Raw genomic sequence first — 23,222 nt, forward strand, 5'->3', positions numbered from 1 at the left:
TTGGGTACATGGAGGTCAACAACAGTGTATGCCACAGCCCTATCTGTCATTTAGGCTTTGTGTCCTGCTGACCAAGGTCAAATAAGGCAGACCGCTGACATAGGTTTCTGATTCAACAGGAAAGAAGTCAGCTTTGCTTGACTGTAAGAGAATACCCTGAAGAAAGGAAAGATCATTCTGTTTTGCCCTAAGATACTCAAACATTGTCTTGTCTTCATTGACCTTGAAGTATTTGCCAGTGAGGAAATGCATTCTGTGAAAGGCAGGATGGGTTTAGGCTAGAATTGCTGTTCTTACTTTATATTCACTGGGGTCTTTATGGTAGGAACCTTACTGAGTTTTTAGAGATGCAAATTGCAAAGGGAGGCTGCAGGGAAGGGCTGACAGTGGGAAGCGCAGAGGCATCGCTCCCCCCAGGCAGCCCCCGCAGCTTTCGGGTGCAGCCTCATACCAAAGGTGTCATCTCCAGCAGCACAGAGATGGGATGCTGCCTGGGCGCAGCCACGAGGCTGCCACGTGCACCAGGCTGGCATCCGAGTCCTTTCCCCCACACGCTCCTCAGCCCTGGAGAAAATCATCCAGTGACTACTTTTGTCCTGTGAAAAGGCTCAGCCTTGTCTCAGTATCCCTAAGTCTGGTCATTATTAAAACACTCATCAGCTTCCAGGCTGGTAATTTGCTCCGTGCAGTTCAGTCGGGGTACAGCAGCCAAGGATCCTTTGAAAGCAGTATTTAGAGGCAGTTCTGCAGTGGATTCATTGTTTCTCAGGCTGTGGTAAAACGCTGTTCCAGTGCTACCAGCACACAAGGCAGGCAGAATATCTGCAGCATTTGGCTTTTTTCTTCAAGCTACACTTTAGCTTTCACTTGAAAGGAAAAAGGGAAAGCCTAACTTTTTGGGTTGCAATATAATATAGGCTCAAAGGCTGAAAAGCAACAAAACAATAAAAACAGTGAATTATTTTTTTATATCCTCCTGTTCTCCTTCTAAATTTATCTGAGGATTTTGAAGGCTTGACTCAGGGTTTTTAAATGTCTCAGACTATCGATCATCTTGTTTTAGCTCATACTAAAAGACAATATTTTTCAATAAATAAATGCTAAGCTTACATCTTCCATAACTGCAGAAGAGCTGCACTGTCAAGCATTCACCTAAAATGTTGTCCCTGAGCACTTGGTAGCTTCCCCTAGAACAAGCATGGAAAAGATTATCTGCCCAATAAATGTGGCATGTGAAGCACCATGCTGGTTTTTGGTGGAAACCACACCTATCTTCACTGGGCTCAGGTGTACAGTTCTCTTCCAGCCTTTGGGTTGTCTCTTGGACTTTGTTAAATTATTGGCTGAAAGCCAGGAAATAATGCTATGAGGCAAGCAATAAGATGAGGGCAATCACTGGAGTGTCTCCTGTGAGGTGGTGGATGGAAGTTTCTTCAGTGACTTGAAGGAGGCAATAACACATTTGACACTCAAGGATCTCATTAGCACGGATCTTTGCTTGAAGGTACACCCAATGGCACCATAAAAGGGATGCAACAGTTGAGAAATCGTAACAATTCAGTCTGCAGACTGAAACAAGATGGAAAACAAACCATCTAAAAAGTTTACAAATGAACACATGCTTTCATTTTGATACAAAGGGACACAAAAGTATTCGGAGCAAGTGGAGTGCTGCTCAGATGGTCCTTGGTAGGGTACCACATGCCCTAACAGTATTCTGCAATGAACACAAAAGATTAGTCCCAGTCTGCAGGAGAAAGATGATTCTTTCACCCCATGTAGTGCTTTGAAATGAAGAGGTTAAAAAGGTGTAGGCTCTGTGGATGCCCAGCTTGGCTCTTTGTGTCTGGAGGGCTCCTTGTGCATGACACCACTAGAGCACAGATTTCTGTGCTCTAGGACCTCCACCCCATCAGGCTTTTCCAGTGTGACCAGTGCTTTCCTTTTGCATCCCTCCAGTGGTTTCTCATCTCACTGCACACCAGCCGTCTCACAGCTTATCCCCTCTTCCCTCCCGCTCACCCTATAGGTGCAGGTTCCCAACAATTGGTTGCTGCTTTCCATAAAACACTTACTCAAGCAGCCACTTCAGATGCTGCCCCTGCTTGGAGGGACTCTCTGACATCCATGCATCTTCATTTTACTTGGAATATTCCTTTTGTGGAAGAACCTACAAAAATCTTGGCTGTCACCATGAAGAGTTTCTTGATGTTTTCATGTGTCCCCATCTCTGCCTACCTCTGTTTCTTGCTCTTTACATGCCGTGTGAACTCTTTGCATTTCTCCTTGATCTTGGCACACAACAGCATCCCAACTCTATTTACAGTCACAGAAATAATAAATACCAGCAAAGAGCCCATTCTAAGCTGAAGAGCAAGGACCAAGGATAGCACTGCCTTAGCAAAAATGGTTTGCATTAGAAAGGCAGCTGCCATGTGTAAACAGGGCTGCTTTTTTTTTTTTTTTTGTCACAAGTTTTCCCTCATGTGACTGTGCATGCACTGTTGCCACATCTCCTCCCTTAGCTGGACAAAAATCTCAGCTTTCTGTTGAAAGAACAATGTTCACCTGGACTGCCTGTTCTTCTTCTGTCTGAGACTGCCTCTTGCAAAAAGACAGGCTCTGCTCAAGCTGCTGAACACTTTTCTTATCCTAGGGATCCATCCCTTTTGCAGGTCTGTGTCTGCACAAATACACGAGTACAACAGTGACTCCATTAACACAGCAATTGCTTGGAATCTGTTAGCGTTTCATTATAAATCTCATTTTTGACAGATTTATAACCAGACTGTAGAAATTAACTGCTGGAGGAAATGTGCCATTTAGACTCAACACGAACACATTTTATTTTTCTACATGGTTGTATTTTTTCTTACCAGACTTTTTTTAGAGGCTAGAAAAATAACCTTATGCTTGTTTTAATGTACTTCTTTTAAAGTGGAACAAAAACTCCAACCTTTTCACAAACATTTTAAAACTGTCTGGCACAGTGACATGTTTATTGCACAGTCCTCTCTGGTATTTCTTGAGAACAGGTACTGATTAAATGACAGTTACTTTATCAGCACATTAGAATATAACTGGAGTGAAGAAATAACAGCTGAGTAATATAAGGTTAGCAGGTAAATAAAATAAAGTGCCAGAACAAACAGTACCATTGGTAGACGGAAGGTGGTCCTTGGTCTCTTCTCCCAAGTAACTATCGATAGAATGAGAGGAAATGGCCTTAAGTTGCACCAGGGGAGGCTTAGACTAGATATTAGGGAAAACTTCTTTACTGAGAGAGTGATCAGGCATTGGAACAGTCTGCCCAGGGAGGTGGTGGAGTCACCATCACTGGAAGTGTTCAAAAAACGTGTAGACATGGCACTTCAGGACATGGTTTAGTGGGCATGCTGGTGTTGGGTTGATGGTTGGACTTGGTGATCGTAAAGGTCTTTTCCAACCTTAACGATTCTGTGATTCTGTGAAATATAGTACCATTATTTTTTACAAAACCGAGTCGATAGCAGAAGTTAATTAAGGACAGCATCCCATTCCCTTTGCAGTAACCTGGAGTTTTGCCGCAGCGATCCGCCGGTGGGCCCCAGGTGCAGCAGCACTGTGCGCCCTCTAGTGCAGGCGCGGCGGCAGCGGCGGCGGTGCGGGCAGCGGGGGCAGCGGGCGCGCAGGACTGGCCCTGGGCGTGGGCATCCCCGCACCGCTGCCGCCCGCAGCGGTTCGCAGAGGTCTGGGGCAGGGGCGGCAGCACTCACAGCCGGGTTTCGCTTGGGGACGCGCTCAGCTGGTATCCGCTAACGTGGCTGCTCTGGAGATGTCGCTCCCTCCTTTGAAGCCTGTTGGAGTCAGTCCCAGCAGGACTACAGCCCGCAGTTCAAAAAAGCCCTTCTTTCAGGGCTGGGCATCCAGAAATCTTTCTATTTTGCCCTGTTAGTCATGTTTCTAGGCCATTCTTGTTTGCGGTTTTACTGACACGAGTATGTTTTCCCTGAGTACCGTTTCATACACGCTTATTCTCGAACAGCACTATAAACAGTGACAGTTTCATTCCTCCAGGCTGGAAATTAGGGAGGGAAATGAGAAAAGGCTCCCTTGCTGCAGAAGGCACTTTCTTTGATAGGAATTTCAAGTGCTTTGGCAGTTTGCTATGAAAGGACCGTGCTTACAGCATCCAAAGGTTGTTGCTTCAAGCAAAGCACCTAATGATGTCTCTCTCCACCACTCTCCTCTGGAGGGAGAAATTCCAAGCAGGGAAGTGGTAAGTCTGTGTTTTTCAGAAAAAGGTAGGCCCCATGGCTATGCTGGTGAATAGCAGAGTGGAAATTTCCCTGTGCACCCACCCAGAGAAGATTTTTATCCTTGGTCCCAGTGAGCGACTACGGAACAGGCCAAGAGGCTGGATCCTCTAGCAGACCCTGCATGAAAGACCCAGCAGCTCTGCCTAACAGTTTCTCGTACCTTTTTCTAAGGGGAATGGTCCATTTCAAAAGTAAGGAATAAGTTTTAACAGCAAGAGAGTAAGTCTTCTTTTGTATCTCAAAACTTGTTTTGTATTGTAAAGCACCTTTAAAAAAAAACCCGAGGCCTTGGAAATCTCTGCTGGAATACAAATATCAAAGTAAACTGACAAATTCAGGCTTCGGTGCATTAGGAAGGAAGCTGTCTTTGATAAACATTTTTATGCTTTACTTATCTCCCATACCTGCCAGTCTTGTTGGGGGTCCTTTCTTGCAATGCTTTCTTATCAAAGGAGATATTTGGCAACCTGTGAGCAACCCTTTGTGTTTTCTGAGACAAGTTGCCTTTGCCGTATCTTTGACTCAGAAATGGAGGTGTATTTCTGTACTAGTCTGTTTCAAAGGGTGTCCCAAGAGTTACCATTACATGGGAAGAGCCAACCTTTGCTACTCTGCTTTTCCTCACCATCTGGGGACCTCAGGCTGGTTAAAGAGATGGAGCTGTAATTGCCTCAGGGCCAGCACATCCCTTTCATGCCTCAAATTTCCAGTGGCTGCTTCTCATGGCCATCCCCATGAAGCAGAAGGCCACTGGGAAAGGAACAGATAGTCTTCTGTGCTTTGGGGATGGGGGCAGGGGACATGCCCTTAATGAATTTGAAGATGTACTTCAAAATCAATGAAAGCTTGTTTTACTATGGAATTAGTAAAGTAGTACATGTTTTTCACTGCGGAGTATGTAATAGGATACAGATTAATGCATGCCTAGGAATCCTGGACTGGACATTTAGAATTGTTCAAGGAAAAGTTTCTTCCTCTTGCAAACTTGTTTAACATGGGGTATTTCAGTGGGCAAGCTTTGCTTTCAACAAGGCTAAATACTTAAGGCACAGTGCTGAAATCCATTCTACTTCAGAAAAACTTTCTAAAGACACCAAGGAAAAACATGGAAGCAAATGTGACTATAAATTAAGCAGGTACTTGAGTGCTATCTTGAATTTCTGTCGTCTCATATGCTCAGTTTTAAGTATGTCCTTGCTGAAATGCTTTCCTGAAGTAGGGTTCCTGACAAGGATTATCATGTTGACTTTATATGAAACATCATTTGTAATAGAAAGCTTGCATGCTTCCTTTCATAAGCTGCTGAATAGTCTTTATTATCCCTGCATCTCTGTGAGCAGATAGCAGATTTTGCACTTATCTGCAGAACTGGATACTTGCAATTAATAAGGAAAATTCTTCAGAGAAAAGAGCAACAAGAACAGAATTTGACTGACCTTATCATAATGGGATGGAAGTATTTCAATACTCAATGTGATAAGGCAATAGTTATGTCAGTATCACTATGTACCCATCGAGGCAAACAAGATGGTGCCCGGTGGAACCTGTAAGACAATCATCTGCCACAGTAACTTTCAGGAGCAGTAAAGACAGTCCTACTTCCTGAGCTGGGACTAACTGCAGATAATGAGGTTAGATTTTTTATTATTATTTATTTTAGTAATTGAATGTGTGTTACAGCACTGGTGAACCACAAAACTGACCCTCACGGAAAGCATCAGACATGGACTGGAGAAGGGAAAAAAATCCAGATTTTGCATCCCAAGGCAGGGAGAGCACCGTAAGCACAGCTGTACTTGCTGCCTCAGGGACCTTACTGCCATGCCAAATCTACAGTTGGATTTGGGCAGCTGGCAGGGCCCTAGGATAGTGTAAGGATTTCTCTGCAGACAGTTCCTTGAAGGACAGTGATTTGTCTTCATAATCTTTGTGTGCTTGTCCTTTCAGTTCCGCCAAGCTTCTTTTTTCCCTTTTTCTTAAATTAAAAGATTTTTTGAGTTAAAACCATTGGGTATGGCTGTTTGCTCTATGCAGAAATTACACTCTTTGCATTAGAGTGGTCCCCATGCTGCCTTGAAGAATCAGGGTGTTTGAGACTTGAGATAAGACCCCAAGATCTCCACTTCACTAGCTCAAGTCCAGTCCTCCTGCCAGGAGGGAGGTTTCCAGCTAGGTCCCATCAGTCACCCCTCCAGGCTATAATGCAACTGTGCAGACGGTGCAATAGCCCCTTCTCATTGATCCTAACCAGTGTTCTTGGGGTTGGTATCTATGCCCTGGCATGCAGAAGAAGATGTCTCCTCATCTGTCCAACAGCTGATTTCACTTCTTTATGCGTTGGCTCCCCTACTGTGCACTGGAGGAGGAACTCGACTCTCTGGGTGGCTCTTGCACCTTGAAGCTTCACCTCCTCTTTTAAGTCTCCTTTACAGTTTGGAGGGCCTGTTCTGCATCTGCACTGATGGTCCTTTCCCAGCAGACTGAAGAGACCTTTCAGAGCTCTGTGGAGGAGCTGTGAGATAAATGGGAGTAAGGTCCCCTGTGATGGAGAACATCTTTCCAAGTGTATTGTGGGTTGTTTTGCATGGGCTCTGCCCCTGTCACAAATTTCCAGCCCAGGGACTTGTTGCAGAGTGAGCATGGAAAAGAGCAGGGTGCAGCCTCTGAAACAAGGTGAGCCAGGATTTCTTTCCTACTGTTTATTTGGCCACCTAGGGTTTTCCACATGGTGGGATGTCCTCCAGCACAGCAAAGGACTCCACACTGGATAAAGTTCACTATATCATGTCAGTTGCATTCAGCTCCGTATATGCTGTCTGCTTTAATCTAAGGCCTATGAGTTTTCAGACCCTCCCACCCATTCCTGGCATTTCCAAGGTTGATTGAGAGTCCCTCAATAGTAAAGGCACTTCCCTATCTGGCTGTCAGTTTAACATTCCTGGGCTGAGACCTGTTTTTTCCCGCACTGGTTCTGTCTACGCATATTCCCTCTGCACCTGCTTTCTTTCCTTTTTTTGCTGCCCCTCCCCACCACACACACATTTTTCCTCTTGAGACTGTCTGGCCTGTCACTGCCTTGTGTTTTGCCGTTCATGTCTCCCCTCTCAGGGCGGGGAGTGTTTTCTAAAGGACCTTGCAGACCTTTTGCAGACGCTTATCACATCACCCTAAAGTGAAAGCTGACATCTTTCATGGCAATGGGAAAGCATGCCTTGTCTCAAAGCCCAGTTTCAACCAGGTCTCTCCATGCACCCTTGCACTATTCTGCAACACATGTTGCCCCCTTTTTCTGAAAACCCTAGTGTTGGCAAGCAGTAACTGCATTTCCTTACCAACAACCCATGAGCTGTGTGTGTCTCTGCCCATCTTTCCTCCCATCTCAAAGTTGAAGTAAACAAAAATTGTTCCTGGTCAGGCTGTCTTTAGCGTGTGTCACCTCTTGACCCTCTGTGGTGAGCCAGATGCTGTGCAGGTCTCACAGTCACACGCCTGCCAACTGGGTCAGTCTGTTGGCCTATCGGGGAGGAAGCGATCGGGTAGTGCAGCAAGCTGAAGCGTCTGTCCTTTGTTTTTGTTTTTCTTTTTTTTTTTTCCCCCCTTTCCTTTGCTTTGCTAAGGTTGGATTCGTGAGGGGAAACCGCTGCTGAGTCCGTGTTGTAGGGGGAAGAGGGACAGGCTGCCTTGGTTCAGCAAGAGTTTATGTGCTCTCAATCTTTCCTGAAGTTTCTATCTTGCAGACCCAGTGATTTCCTGTTTCCTTCTTGCTGGCCCTGATCTGCATAGAGATAGTGCCAAAGTGAGAAGACATTGTCTTAGGGCCAGGGAGTTATTCCGCTAACTTGTAAGCACTTAATTCCAGCGGCTGGCAAAACAGCAGGCTCCTTAAGTGGTCTCCTGTGAAGGTCCCAGGAATCTGTTACGCTCCATGTTATTTGTGAAGAGAGAGGCTGAAAAAAATTTATAACAAGATTCAACAGCCAGTTTAGCATATTACATCACCAAAGCAATGTGAAAAATTCTGAGCAGCCTCATGAAATATACCGTAAATGCCTCCTATAGAGATTTAGGTGTTGGTTTTTTTCCTCTCTGGGGTTTATTTGTTGGTGTTGGTAGTCTTTTTAAGCCTTTGGTATGTTCAGAGCTACATGGATGCAGTCTCAGCTCTGGAATCAGCAAGTATGAGACATGAAACACATTCTTCTACACACCTGGTAAAATGGAAATCTTGTCTGTTCAGAAAGGGGGTAATTTTTGATAGCTGTCAGGTTTTGGTGTCTGTTCTCCTTGAAGGTACACATACAGCTTTTGCTGCCCACACTTATGCTAGAACCAGCAGTTTTCCGCATTCAGTGCAGTGCATAAATGCCAAGGTATTCTGCAGTCACAAGCACTTTGCAAGTCAGGCTCATCGGGGAAGTCAGAGCGAGTTGAAGAGGCTCAGTACTCAGTGGGAAGAAAATGTAGATGGTTTGACTGAGACATCGAAGGATTAAGTGCTATAGCCAAGGTTATATGGGAAATCAATCTACCCTGCAGATTGGGGCTGGACAACTTTAAACTGCCCATCAGCAAGTCAAGAGGGAATTGAATTGTGCTTTTAAAGAAATGAATGAGTTCAAGTGAGGGAATAAGAGTTAGTAAAGCTGACTTTCTTCTGGGGGCACACACTCCATCACCCCAAAGCTTGCTTTTGAGTACTCTCTCTCCCCTTCATTCTCTCCCTCTGTCCCTCCCTCACTCCATGCAGGTCCTTTCCTCTTCCATTGACTTGAGCTGCAAGTAGTCTTTGCTCCAGCCTTAGTGTCACAAAAGAGTGATAAAAAGAAGTATTTGTTCCGTTCCTTCCCTGTAATTTACTCTTTTTGTTCTCAAAAGGAGACTAGAAAGGTCTCCACCTGCAATCTAATAAGGTGACATATTTACATCCCCATAACTGGCCTTCCAGTGAGAATGGCAAACCTTCCTTTGTGCTGCAGCTGCCGCTTGACTTTGAGTCATAAGCATCCATTAGTCACCTTACACGGCTTTGAGCATGTCCTCTGATTTTACACCAGCTTTGCAGAAATTCGATTCAAAGAGGCATGGATACTATTCTGTTTAGGTTGCAAAGCCCTTTCAGTCTTTACTGAGGGATCCCTTAGGGCTCCTCTCGGGAGACTGCCTCACCTGTGCGGGGCCTGGGCGTCCCTCTGGTGTAGCCACTGAACTTCAGAGAGTTTCTTGGAAAGCAAGAGAAAGAATGCATTTTTCTGTTTCAGGACAAAAAAGGGTCAGAGATTCCCCAGGTAAGCTCAGAATTATATGAAGTTGTGTTTGCTTGATATGAAATGGTCCTAAGGCAGTTCTACAGCAGTAATTCCTGTTTTAGAGAGTAGCTTTTGAAAGATGCAATAGCTCCTATTTCTTTTCTTGTTAACAGTTTTAGGCAGTTCCCATAGATGGGAGGAGATCTCATTGTTTTTCAGTGTCGTGTGAATATTTGCATTAGTGGGGACTTTGTTCATACTGCCTGCAGCTGCTTTTTTAAGTGTGGTATTTCTGCATTTGGAGTGGGGGTAGGGGGGAAGAAAAAGGTAGTGTGTGCAGTTTTCAGATGTTATCTTGTCTCATGCATGATATTTTCAAATTTCATTGCAGCCCATAATTTAGTCCTTTCAGTAAGCTATAGGACCCTAGAACAAATCAGCTTTTCTGTCTTGTGCTTGTATAGCTGAAGAAAACATTACAGCAAAGAAAGGAGATACGAATTTTGACTAGGTGAATAAAGAACAACACACAGATATGTGATCTACAGCTGTGCTTTACCTCACCACTGCCTGTCATTCCCACTATACATCCTCCAAGTCCATGTCTGCTAGAGATGTATGGAAAGGCAGTGTTTTGGGGCTAGTTATGAGCTGTATGAAATGGGCTCTGATGAACACCTGCTCCCAAACACCACATTTCTTCCGTTATGTGGCTTTAAGTGAAACCCAAAACCATAGTTAGTGTTTCTTGTATTTAATTTGCAAAATAGACTTACAATGCATACATTGAATACTGGCCATAAGCCATAAAAACTATGCATCCTTTGCAAAGAAAAACGAATACCAGAATTAACTCACTGGAGACTTTTTTCCTTCTCTCATCCCATGGAGTTACAAAGCTCAGGCAGATTGGGACTATGGTGCCAGTGGATTGGTAATGCAGAGAAAATTCTCATGCAAGATTTATACAGTAGTTTTGAACATGCGATGCCAAAAACGTGGGTAGAGGCACTCCTCACAAATGCATATAAAGCCCTTATATCATGAGATTTCTCTGAGAGCTGCAGATTATTCCCATCTCTAGTAATCGGTTTAGAGCAATTGCTGCTATCCAAAGCTCGCTTACATCAGGTGAGAAATAAGTGTTACTTTCAAACTCCAGTGTGATCTGCTTTTGATTGAGCTGCTGCTTAAAGAAAAATCAGTAAGCAAGATGATGAAAACAATTATAGATAGCTCTACAAGCCCACTTGCTATTGTATTTACCTTCATAATTCAATTTAAAACATTCCATTAGCCAACAGGGTAGCAAAATGTAGAAAAATTTTTTTGTAAGAAATGCCGCAGACAATATTGGGTTTTTTTCCCTTCCAAATTAATGCATTATCTTTCTGAGCTCGAGGACATCCTCAGAGTGCTTGTCTCACTTCCAGGATGAAGTCTTTTAATAACATAAAAGGACACAATGGTGGATAGGCTATCAATAGGGATGAGCTTAATAATAAGTTTACCTGTTAAGACTCACAAGGCTTCAAAATGTGCATTTCTATATAGATGGGATTCACTCACCCCCATTTGTCACATCTTAGGTCTTGGTATGCTGTAGCCTGTCATGTGAGGCATCTCCTTTGGGCTAATAATCCAGGCTCGTTTCAAGCCAGTGAAGAAGGAAAGGCTCTTCCACAAGGCAAATTTCCCCATCCTAAGATTCATGTCAAGGATGGTGGTCAACCCACTGACATCAAGCACAGATGACCCTTCACCGCTGAGCTGACAGCAATCTGTTGGCCAGCCTTTTGTCAACATTGGGTGCAAAGTCCTGTTTGAACCAGTGCTAGCTGAAAGAGTGTCAGACTACTCTTAAAACATGACCCCTTTTCCTGCCTCTAGACAAGGCATAAATTTATCGTAGTCTGAGAGGTTATAAATCATGCTTTGAGGGGCCAAGGAGAAAGGAATGTGTTATTACGAGGAATTAGTACTCTATGTTTGCATTTCATTAGCACTTAGAGGCCCCAGTCAAGATCAGGATCTGAGGAGATGTGACACAATGGGTGGGTGAAACAGTGAGAAGCAGGAGGGAGCTTGAATTTTGGAAGAGGTCACAGGAGGGCTTTTGCTGGCCTGTCCGAGGAGGGCACCCCATGCAAGCAAGGCATCATGGAAGAAAGAGAAAGACGCTGGCATGCTGGTGATTAATGGCAAAGTTAGGAAGGGGTATGAGAGACATTAGCTATGTAGGCAGATGGGATTTTGATGGAGTAAAAGGGGGGACTGAAATATCCCAGTCACTATCTCATGCCTCATTGAAACAAGATAGCTAAAGCCACTCTGAAAATGGTGACAGCCAAGGCGGTCCATTCTCCCAAGTCCTGAGTGCTAAAAAAGCAGTTTTACTTGGAAGATGATGGGAAACATGAAAATCAAACGTGATGGGGACTACTTCATCCTTATTCTCAGAAAGGAGAACTCAAAGGGTATAAGTGGTGGTTTTTGATAGCAAATCTGCTAAAAGCATGTTTTCTTTGGATTCAATGCGTGCAGCAAATGCTAGAATGTCACACCTCACCTACTATAAACATGCCCCTTGGGTGCCTTCATGTTAGAAAAGGCTTCCAATATCAGACAACTTCTGTGTAGATGCTTGCAGCTTTCTAGTTAACTCCCATGGAATCAGTCAGTAGATAAACGCATTGTTTCACCTCAGGGTAGAAGCTGTCTTTCAGAAACAAAAATATTGGGATTTGTTCAGCACTACGACAAACAGTCTTACTTCTGTATGTCTGGAAATGGCTAAACAAAAACCGTGCAGGAATCTTCCCCACTTTTCACAGATGACAGATAGTCGCTTCAGTTAGTTTTAGCTGTTTAAAAATTAGGAGCATATTCTCAAGAGCTTAAGCTTGTTCTTAAGCTGCAGTCAATGTAGGGAGACAAACACCCGGTCAGAGGGGCTGTTTATCCCTACTGTTGTGGAGATAAGTTGAGCTGTTTCATGTGAGCGGTGGAGAGCACCTTGTGACTAAATGATTCAGTTTTAGGCCGATAAGATCTAGTGAAATGAAAAACCTGAATGACTTGCCAGGGGTCACACAGCCCATCAGTGGCATGGTTCTTGAGCTGGGTACTGACTGGTGTCCAGGCTTCAAGCATGTCTACCGTGTTTTGACAGAACTTAGAGCAAAACTTATCCAAACTAGGGGCAATCAGAGATTGTAGTTGGGGGCTGCAGTTGCTGGTATGTGCCTGACTTAGATTTAACTCAGCTCATGGGGGCGGTTTTGCAGGCACAAAGCAGGGTGAGGATGTGAGGACGTAACGTGGCCTCCCCGTCAGCCCTGTTGCTGTCAGCTAGTTCAGGGCAACCTTAGGTAGATTCAATTTTATACCAGCAATGACTGCAGTGGAGGCTTTTTGAGCACTGTCTCTCCTACAGTACTGGTCCCTTTGGCCAGGGCACTCATTTCCCTAGCAGACACTAAGGCTGGGATTTCTCATCCTACCTTGGCAGTCTAACGAAACCCAGCTCCTGCCTTCCTCAGGTATTCCCTAAATGCAGGAAGGAGTAAGCTAAGAAACACTGCAGGCACAGTGGTACTGCCATCTAATAGCAATTTAGTCACTCGTGGTTTAACTCAGCAGGTAGCTAAAACAACCACACAGCCATTCGCTCAGCCTGCCCCACAACAGAAGCAGGGGGAAAAAAAAAAGGTAGAACTCATGGGTTGAGATAAAGACAGTTTAATAGGACAGGAAAAAAAAAAATAGAATAATGATGATAAAAGAATATACAAAACAAGTGATGCACAGAACAATTGTGCACCATTTGTTGACCGATGCCCAGTTAGTTCCTGAGCGGCAGTGCCTCCCTGTTCAACCCTCAGTTTCTGTACTGAGCATGACATCGTATGGTATGGAATATCCCTTTGGCCAGCCTGAGTCAGATGTCCTGGCTCTGTCCCCTCCAGCTTCCCATGCAACCCCGCCTCCTCACTGGCAGGCCAGCAGGAGCAGCATAATATCAACATTTTTTCATCCCAGATCAAAACCACAGCACTATACCAGCTATCAGGAAGAAAATTAACTCTATCCCAGCTGAAACCAGGACAACACCTAATGGTGTCTAGCAGCACTGGTAGCCCAAAACTGTTAATACTTCATGCAGATGAACCCATTCTGCAGGAGATACTAGGTTGGCCTCTGGATTAATGACTCTTGTGGATACAAGGGTGGAAATCATATATGCACAGGAAGGGATGGTGCCTCCAGCCCCCCTTGTCCTCTCCCTCCCTACACAGTCAAACCAGAGCAGCCACAGTTCTTGTTTATGAGCAGAGGAAGAGGCATTCAGCATTCAACCAGTCACCATCTCCCTTGGCAAAAAGGCAGGGGCTGGTCCAAGGGGTTCAGTCCTGAGGGGTTTAATCAGCACAAAGCCTCAGGTTAAGCTCTACTGAAAAACACCTTCTTCAAGGCAATGCCAGGAAAAAACCTTATCCAGGGACTCTTTTTATTGGGCAGTATATCAGCGGTCTGTAATGACTCTCACACCCCATGATCCCTCGAATGTGATTAATTAATTTAAGTAACTGCACATAAATTACACATTTTTAATGAAATACACATGAGTGTTAAATTTAAGGTCACTTGATGGACAGGGCTGGTGAAATCCTCCCTTCCTCCCAGGCTGGGTGTGGAGTAGCGTATCTCTAAGGTATGCATTTAAACTCCACACCCTCTGTCAATCATCAAAATACAGGGTCAGGTAATTAGTGCTTGTGATAGCAGCAGATAGAGAGCGCAGAGGACTTCCCAGATCCTCCCTGGCCTTACTTGTTCCCTCACATACAAGTACACTGACCAGTCGGGAAGAAAAATCTAAGCCATTCTGATCTGTATTTTCACATTTGTATTTTCCAGCCACTTCCACATCTACAACTGGGACAAGTCATCTCACGAAATGTGACATAAAGCAGAAAGCCTTCTGTGTAAATGGGGGAGAGTGTTACATGGTTAAAGACCTCCCAAACCCTCCAAGATACCTGTGCAGGTAAGAAAACCTATTTGCTTACTCTGGTGGAGCCACCAGTTCCAGAAATGCTTTTTCTTTAAAGGAGCACCTGAAGAATTTCTTCTCCTGCACTTGCGGCATTAGATACTTCTTCATTTTTAAGTATGTGGATGTGAAAATAACCTACCAAGAATGACCTCTGAGTTCTCTATATAAGACATAACAGAGGCTAACTGGGAAATCTTCCCACATGATCATGGCACAGCAAGCCCTGTTGATGTTTACATGGCATGAAGTAACACAACTTGAGTCTTATGTTAGAGATAATGACACAGATACTGTAAACTAAATACACAGCAAACAGAAAAAAAAGGCATGTGGATAACTGCATTGGATAAGTACCATTTATACAGGACAAACTGGTTATTTTTATTGTCTGCTGTAGACACTGAACATTTTCTTATGAGACTGGATTCACAACTGGAGTTTTTGCTGTTGTGATTAATTGCATAAAAAACAATGGATGTCATGGTAATTGGTGGATGTTACTACTTCGGGTAAGGTTCTTGATTCAGGAAGTCATATGAGTTTAGTTTTAAGGGTGTGCTTGTGCACCTTTCTCAAGTCCTGGCCTGTGCTGTATCAGGCTGTTTCAATTATGTTGGAGAGCATCCATGAAGAGCTACAGCACTGGAGTTCACCTCCTGCCTGGTAGCGCATCATGTAGCATTGACCTCTGGAGCTGGACTGGTCATAGTAAGTTACTGCATCTCTTTGGCTTGAGAGGGAACTCAGATTTTAAATCTCAGGAAACGTCCTTGGGACCTAGCAGGACTGAGTGGAAAGGAGGCGCTTTTGTTAGGATATTGCTGTTTTTCAGACAGAGAGGAGACAGTGGTCAGTGAAGACTGTTGTCTGCTGTAGCTGCATAGATTTTCAGTCTTCTAGAACTAAAAATCAAATGACATTAATTTTAAAGATGTCTTTTGTGGGTGAGTTAGGTGAAGGTCTATGATGCTTTCATTAGATCGGTAAGGCATAGACTGCTTGTCTCTGTTGATGATTAAAAAAACCCCATCAAACCCCAAACCCCACAATGTTCTGCTTTACTTGTGAGTTTTCTTTTTTTGTAGAAAGATGTTACCTGCACTTCATGAGCTTTGTTTTGCTTAGATTTTTCACAGATTGCTCTGTTGCTGAAAGCGATGAAAATTTAATTGATTTTAGAATCATTTTTAGCTAAAGTGAATATGGAAAAGTTATTGGCTTTAGTGGGTTGGATTCTTTTTTGAGGGAAAGATTTGTGTTAAATTTATATGCTCATTATAAACCAGCAGTACAAGATGAGCACTTTGCTATGATTCTCCAGGGCATGTACAAGAGCCTACCTGCCTGTTTCAACTTCCTATCCAAATGCTGCTCAGAGAACTCCAAGGCAGCAGAGCTGAGCATCTAGCATCTTTCTAATAATTAGCATTGTCTTGACAGTTTCATGTCTTGACCATTTTCACTGGTATGGGGACTTCTCTGTTTTAAAATTCAGAGATCTGACAGTGTATGTCAATGTTATGGATTGGCTAATTTTTTAATTAAATGTCTCAGAGACACTTGAATGAAGTGGGGATTTTTTTCCCTCTTGAGGCAAGAAATAACGTTTAATTCTAGGGCTGGAGTTGGAAGAAAAGGCAATTCCCAAATTTGGCAGATTTGCTTCTCTCTGGGTGGCCCAAGACCTATTTGGAAAAAGCATCAGAGCTGCAAAATCAGAGAGGGTGAATCTCATTCACAGTAAGGCAGTGGAAAAGGATTCCTATTCTGAGGACAGTCAGGGCCACCGCTATTTTGCAGGGCCTTTTGCTATGCCCTCTAGTACTTGCCAGAACTGAAACTTTATGTTGTCTCGCAAAACAGGACACAATACAGCCACGTGAGAAATAAAAGCATGAGTACTTAAAAGTGGGTGTACTGGGAAACTGAAGACACAAAATACGGTTCTCTTCTCATTTCATTAAAAATACAGATGTCTACTTTTAATTCTAGTATTCCAGTGTTAATTAAAATAAGTATCTAACCAGTACACATTGCCTTCATTGTTCTGAGAAAATAAATCTTCCCCCAGAACATGCCTGTGGAAACAGAATGCTTGAAATATGGTACTTGCTCTTCATATTTCTGCCTCAGTAGCAAGTTCACATTTTTCCATATGGTCCATCTGTTGAGAGCAAAAACAAAATTTCTAAAGCATGAGCCATATCATTCTAAATTGGTTTTATCCCTAACCAAAAAAACATGACTCAGATTCACAACAACCATGGAATTTTCCAAGTGATATCTCTGGTTTTGTTCTATTAAAAAAAGAAGCTCCTAAATCAGTCTTCTGTTAAAATCTAGCTATGTATTAAAAAAAAAAAGTGTCTTGTAAAATACGTAGTATAATGATCCAGACTGAGTCAAATCTTGCTTTCATGGATACTGGTGTGAACGTCAAGAAAATTCCCTGCTTTCCAGAGGTAACAATGTGAAATACTCAAGAAATGTGTGAAGACTTAACAATGCATTGTACAGCCACATTTATGGAAGCTTGTAAGTTCCCTACATGTATTTTAATTATGGCCCCAGACTGAACACAACAATCTCAAAATATGAAAAGTGAAAAAGGAAACTTTGAGACCATTTAAATAAACTAGTGTATAACATTTTCAGAAGTTTCATAGGAACCTGAGTCACATTTTGAAAACATCATAGACTTTGGAAGCCTGGACATTACTGGCTTCCTATGAGACTGAGGTTCCTAAGTCATTCCTGCTCAGTTGGAATGTGTCCCAAGTTCACTGAAGACAGAAAATCAGATAGCTTCTTCAATAAATAGAAAATTAAGACCGGAATTCCTAGCATTTGCTTCTTACTTGAAGAAAAATCTATATGAATATAGTATGTGTTAGACTTTTAGAGTGTTCTTTTGAAGTATCCTACCATGAAGGCCTTGCTGGCCTGACTAATTGATTCCTTACTCGCAGAGATCATCTTTTCTATTGATTTTGCTGCTACTGAAGAAATGAATTTATGCCCAAATGTCACTGGATAACAATAATACTTCTCTCTAGCAGAAGGATGCTTCTTCTTTTCTTGACTGTAAAAGAGTGAATTACTTTTTAATGACGTAGGCAGTTTCTGTATCTGCCTTCATGTAAAGACCTTGGTGGAATAAAAATTGACAGAAGGTTCTTGAAAAGAGCAAAAAGAGAAAATTTGTTTCTGTGATGTTCGAGAAAGTTCCAGAGTTATTTATTCAACAGGCAGTACAGAAATACTAGTTCTGACTTAGGCTATGAAATGGACTACTAAATACGGAAGTGTACTGTATTTCCCATGAAAAAAACATTCTCCAACAATGCATTTGCTTACAGGCAGTAGATGAAATGGAAATGTGAGGCCCTGATCCATTCAGCCATTCCTCTAGTGCCAAAAAATACACTTCATATTCCAAGAAGTGCCTTCTGAACCTGTGCAAATACTGCTCTTTGCAACTACTGCGTGTAGAGGAAAGAAACAATTATTTTAGTATATCTCTTTGCAACTACTGCGTGTAGAGGAAAGAAAAAATTATTTTAGTATATGTTGTTTAGTGTTGTGGTTTCACCCAGTTAATACAATAAATTAATAGCCCAAGTAGCCTTTTTTTAGACAGAAAGGAAATTATAAGGCTCTCGCAACACAGATGTCTACTTGTGTAAGACAGCTCTGTTGCCCCAAGTTGCTTGAGTCCAACTTTTGCTGGTGTCATAAAAGAAAAGGGTACATGGGTGATGAACTAGGAAAGAAAGACACAACAAGAAATAACATCTGGAAACCTTGAGTAGGACAAGGTGTTTTGAAAATGACACCATCACAAGCTGTTTGTAAAAACACAGTCTGCAATAAACAACCTGCCAAACAGCACTAGAAACAGTGCTGCACTGCATACCTGAGCAATAAAATGCCTTTAGCTTTCACACATAATCATAAGCAGACAGGCTCATCTCAGCTGTCATCTCCACTGGCCCACCCTGGACCCATTCTCAGCAGCAAGTGCTGCAGTCCATTTGCTGACAATGGTTTCAGAGCAAGTATAAACACACCTGAACTGTTTTCAGCGCCATCTCCACAGGGCTGACCCGGCTCGGTCTGGAAGCAATTTCAGCATTGTCTGCACCAGTGCTCAAGTTGTTTTCGTCACCTTCACAGCTGTACCAACATCTGAAAACAAGCACAGATGGAGCAAGCAACCATCACCAGCCTGTGGCAGGAACAAAGCCTGAGGCTTTTAATCAGCTGCATGTTCACTGGGGTTGTGTAGGGCTGACCTGACGAACAAGTTGTAGATGTCGTCGTGAAATGAAGGCCAATGCAGGTGTGAATGCCAGCTTTCCAGGGACAGGTATTTAACAAGATCACCACAGTGCAAACTAAAACCGAAATCATGGGGGTAAAACATTTGTACTTTCATTCAGTAACACAGATCAAGATGCCATCTGTCAAATGCATTTTGTCTTCCATCAAAGACAGAAAAAGCCTTCTATCATGCCCTGAAATACCACCTCTTCATGACAGAGTTATCCTTGTTGCATTTTTCTCAGCTGACTATATCTGTGGAAACTGGGATCTCTCCACGCTGGGTACCTATCAAAAGATGTGACCTTGGCTCTGAAGAACATAAACTCCGTTCCTTAATGAACAAATATATCATTACAGCAAATCAGCTCTAAAGAATCATCTGCAGAGCCTCAAAATATACCTTTATTATACAAAAGTCATTCCTGTGTGGTTTATTTGAAGAAGTTGCTAGTGTTATGCCTGACACTGGTCCTCTGCCAAAGTGCTTTTCTGGAAGTGGCATCCCTGACCCTTAGGGCTAGATGCAGTTGTGGAAGACTAGAATTAAAAATCAGGACAGCTTTCAATGCGTGTGAAACTCGGACAGATAGGAGAGGTGGAGGATTGTTCTGAACAACTTGCACTTGCAAATAAGAAGGCTCTCCAGCCCCTGGCAAGTAAATGATGAAGCAGTTTAAAAAGGAGGCTAGCACTGGATCGGCAGCAGGAGAGGAAGAGGAGGAGATTCTTGCACCATGGCAAACTCGTGGAGAGCATCAGAAAGACAGACAATGCAAGTGAGACATATTCAAGGAAGCAAATACCCGGTAATTTCAGGTTACACACTGAGTAAGAGTGGATAGAAGAAGGTGGAAAGAAAATTGAAATCTATAGATGCTTAGTGTGGTGGACAGTTACTCACAATTATGTCTGAAGCACAGTAGCCTGAATTGCTATGGTGATATTTTGGCAGCCTGAGCTTTGCCCAAAAATCAACACTGAAGGTGAAGGAAGAATTGATATCCAGCAGAAGAAGAAAAGACAGGCAAAACACAGAAAAGAAATTCCTTCACTATGAACAAGGGGCAATCTGCACTGAAGTTTTCCGCAAAAGAGTTTATGAACTGAAAGGGCAGACAGCTGTGCAGATTCAAATTTTGAGAGCACCTCTGCCCTCTCATCTTACTTATTGAGTGGACTGACTATTTTTTCATCTGTCAGCCATGTTTATCAGCCATATACTTCCTGCCTTTGGGCTTCAGTTTGCCTTCTCACTTTTTGGAATTTTTTGGTTTTTCTGTGATTGCTGTTTTAACTATTACCCTTCAAAAGAAATTACTGGAAGACACAACATGCCATTACAGAAATAGGGAAATCATGTTTTTTTCATAGATTCTATGTGACTGGTGAAAGCAACAGTGTAAAGTGCCGTTACACAATGCATTGCAAATTTTAAAAAACTCAATCTGGTCCTTTCATGAGGTGGAATAAGCAACAAGCTGATACACATTTTTGCTAGCCCTGATTCTTCTTTCTTTTTCAAAACAGACAAACAAAAAAGAGTTCCTAGATGTTTTTTTCTCTGGTGGATTTTTGCTGTAAATTTTGCAAAGTGTTATCTTCGGGGAAGGTTACACTTTCTTGCCCCTTTTCTGATCATTTTTCACTAACCAGGAAGTCACTTAAGGCACTCCCATCTCCATAGGCCAGCAGATGTCAGTCTGTTAGTGCAGTGGTTTTGGTGTACTATTGCTTATCACGTTTTTGCCCTTTAGGTGCCAACCTGGATTCACTGGAGCAAGATGTACTGAAACTCTGCCCATGAAAATCCAAAACCAAGAAAGTATGTTAAAATAATCTGAACTTTGCTTTCTTCCCCAACTACAGCAACAAAATCAATAGTACTTGGTGTTTTCACAGTTCAGCTGGAACCGGCCTCTTTACACACTAATTAATGACTTGATTCTCTAAAGTAAAATCTGTACACCATAGCATTACTGACCTCCAAAATGTTTCTCATTTGTGTGATTTTGGTCCTTCCATCCGTTTGCAGATGCATTTGTATTGCACACACTGGCAGCTTTCTTGTTTGGGAGACTGCTTTAAAGTACAACCCTAAAAGAGCAAACTCACGGAGATGAGTGATGTACAGATCTTGTGTCCTTGCTGCCTTGTGGAAAGTGCATCCTAAAAGCAATTTGGGAATTCGGAATGGTGAATTTCTCTCTCACGTCTCGAAACACACTTTGATCTGGATTGGTTTGGTTTTGGCTTGGTTTTTCAGGGAGGGGATTTCTTTTCATTTCCACAGAGCAAATGAGTTGCTCTCAACATCTTGAGCTATTTTGACATGCTAAACCGAGATTCCGTCTCTGAAAGTGAACTCACCAAGTCATATCAGTTCACGCTGAAGGAGCTTCTTTCTTAGCATATATTCACCTCTTCTCTTTTCTCTGTTTTTTCTCTACCATTTTTTTTTGTTTGTTTTTCCTCTCAGGTGCCCAAATGAATTTACTGGTGATCGCTGCCAAAACTACGTAATGGCCAGCTTCTACAGTACGTCCACTACCTTTCTGTCTGTGCCGCAGTAGAAGCATGCTCAGTCGGTGCTGCTTTCTTGTCGCTGCATCTTTCCTCCAATTTTTTTTTTTTTAATCTGTAACTAGATTTGTTGCCTAAGGCCTAATATTGATTGTCTCTGCCTGTTGCATGAAAATGATAACAAAAAGCAATTGCAATGCTCTCCTGGGTTGTTTGGCATTGAGGTTATGGGGTAATGCAAGACTTAGGAACGCTGTGAAATTAACACTGAATGGTGTGATATGGACTCCTCACCTGACATCAAGCAGTAAAAGTGCAAAAATGACGTTTTGAAAGTCTCACGTTTTATTTGCCACAAAAAGCTTATGAGTCTCTATACAGGGCAGTATTCCCCCAACAAAGGGAGAGGTAGCTAGTCCTCTAGTTGCATATGAGATTTGTATTCAAACCTACAAATTAAAGGTAATTGACATGCTTACATCATTTCTAATGAGCACAGGCCAAACAGGATCAGTTGTTGTTCCTCCTCATTGTCCAAGTTTCAGCACAGAAAGAAAAAGAAAAGGGGGAAAGATGGCATAAACAATGGGGTCTGACATATTACTTGTGGATAACAGGTGGAAGAGATAAGTATTTCAGAGCCAGATTAATTGGCCAAAAAAATGTACCAGGCAGACACACGCACACACAGAGGACTCTGTGTCAGACTACTGGTAGAATCAGCACTGCAGTCACATATCTCATAAGCTTTCCCATGGAGGGACGGGTTAATTATTATTACTTGTCAGGGAGGAAACAGAAAGTGCACTGAATATTTATTTTCTCTCATTGGCTATAGCAAAGTCAAAGGTAACACATAAGAAAATTGCTTAGATCTTACCATTTAATGCATGCGTACTATTCATAATTAATTGTTGCTGGCATCAGAATGTACAATGATGTAAGAGCTTTATTATAGGAACTATTTTTTTGATGGATTACTTGCCAGCACAGAAGATTTCAGAGACTATAGGCTAGCTTAATTTAATTTCCATTAGTATATAAGACAAAAAGCTGTTAGCATGTGCTGGACATTTTGGAGCCTGAAGGGATGCATAGGTTTTCTCTTATACTGATGGATGAAAAATGTCCATACATAATTCATACTGCCCATCATGGAAGCTACCCATGTAAATCCCAAGGGTGCTGACTGAAGACCAGACCTTCCAGCATTCAAGTGTGTATTTTATGCCCTGTTTTAAAAGCTTTATTAGTGTGAGTTATTTTTAAAATGCCTCTGGTAATACGTATTTGAAAATATTTATGCTGTTACAGTGTTTAAGTTTGTCAAATGTTAGATTTAAATGGCCATTTCTGTGTATTGTGGCAAAAAGTGCAGTTAAAGTTTTCTGATCTTAGAAGAATCATTTAAAAAGACATGATATAAAAATATAAAATCCATTGTTTGCTGATTAATTTTTCCTGAAAACTATGGAAGAATTGTATGTTGATCATAAATTCATTTTCGTACCCAGAAAAAGTATATTTAGGTGGGTTTTCCTACATTAGTTATTCAGTTTCCTAACTCTGGTTGGGATTTAAAAGGAAACTTTGGACAGTAGACACCAGGCTGAGATTTTCTGAAGTTGTCTCCATCGAAAAGACATAGATGCCCTTGCCTTGCTGCAAGAGCTTTTTATGCTCAGCTGTACGTACTTAGGTTGATCCAGCCCTCCTCTCCTTGAAATGCACTGGCAGACGAGCACACCACTACCTACCTCAGGCTACTCTGAG

General features: G+C 42.5%; 1 protein-coding gene across 5 annotated transcripts in view; it reads left to right on the top strand.

Moving 5' to 3' along the window:
• NRG1 (neuregulin 1) overlaps positions 1-23,222 on the top strand; it is a gene marked incomplete at both ends in the record, with an annotated part of 184,866 nt that overhangs the window by 141,335 nt on the left and 20,309 nt on the right. For 3 of the 5 annotated variants that reach the window (XM_082013483.1, XM_082013484.1, XM_082013481.1), the window contains 2 exons: positions 14,465-14,594; positions 21,406-21,464. In XM_082013483.1, the coding sequence (XP_081869609.1) occupies positions 14,465-14,594; positions 21,406-21,464 (189 nt within the window). Of the gene's footprint in view, positions 1-14,464; positions 14,595-20,683; positions 20,752-21,405; positions 21,465-23,222 lie in introns of all 5 variants that reach the window. The other 2 variants (XM_082013482.1, XM_082013480.1) reach the window with 1 other exon arrangement.

Source organism: Phaethon aethereus (assembly GCF_964289735.1).
Source record: "Phaethon aethereus genome assembly, chromosome: Z".
Classification (NCBI taxonomy): domain Eukaryota; kingdom Metazoa; phylum Chordata; class Aves; order Phaethontiformes; family Phaethontidae; genus Phaethon; species Phaethon aethereus.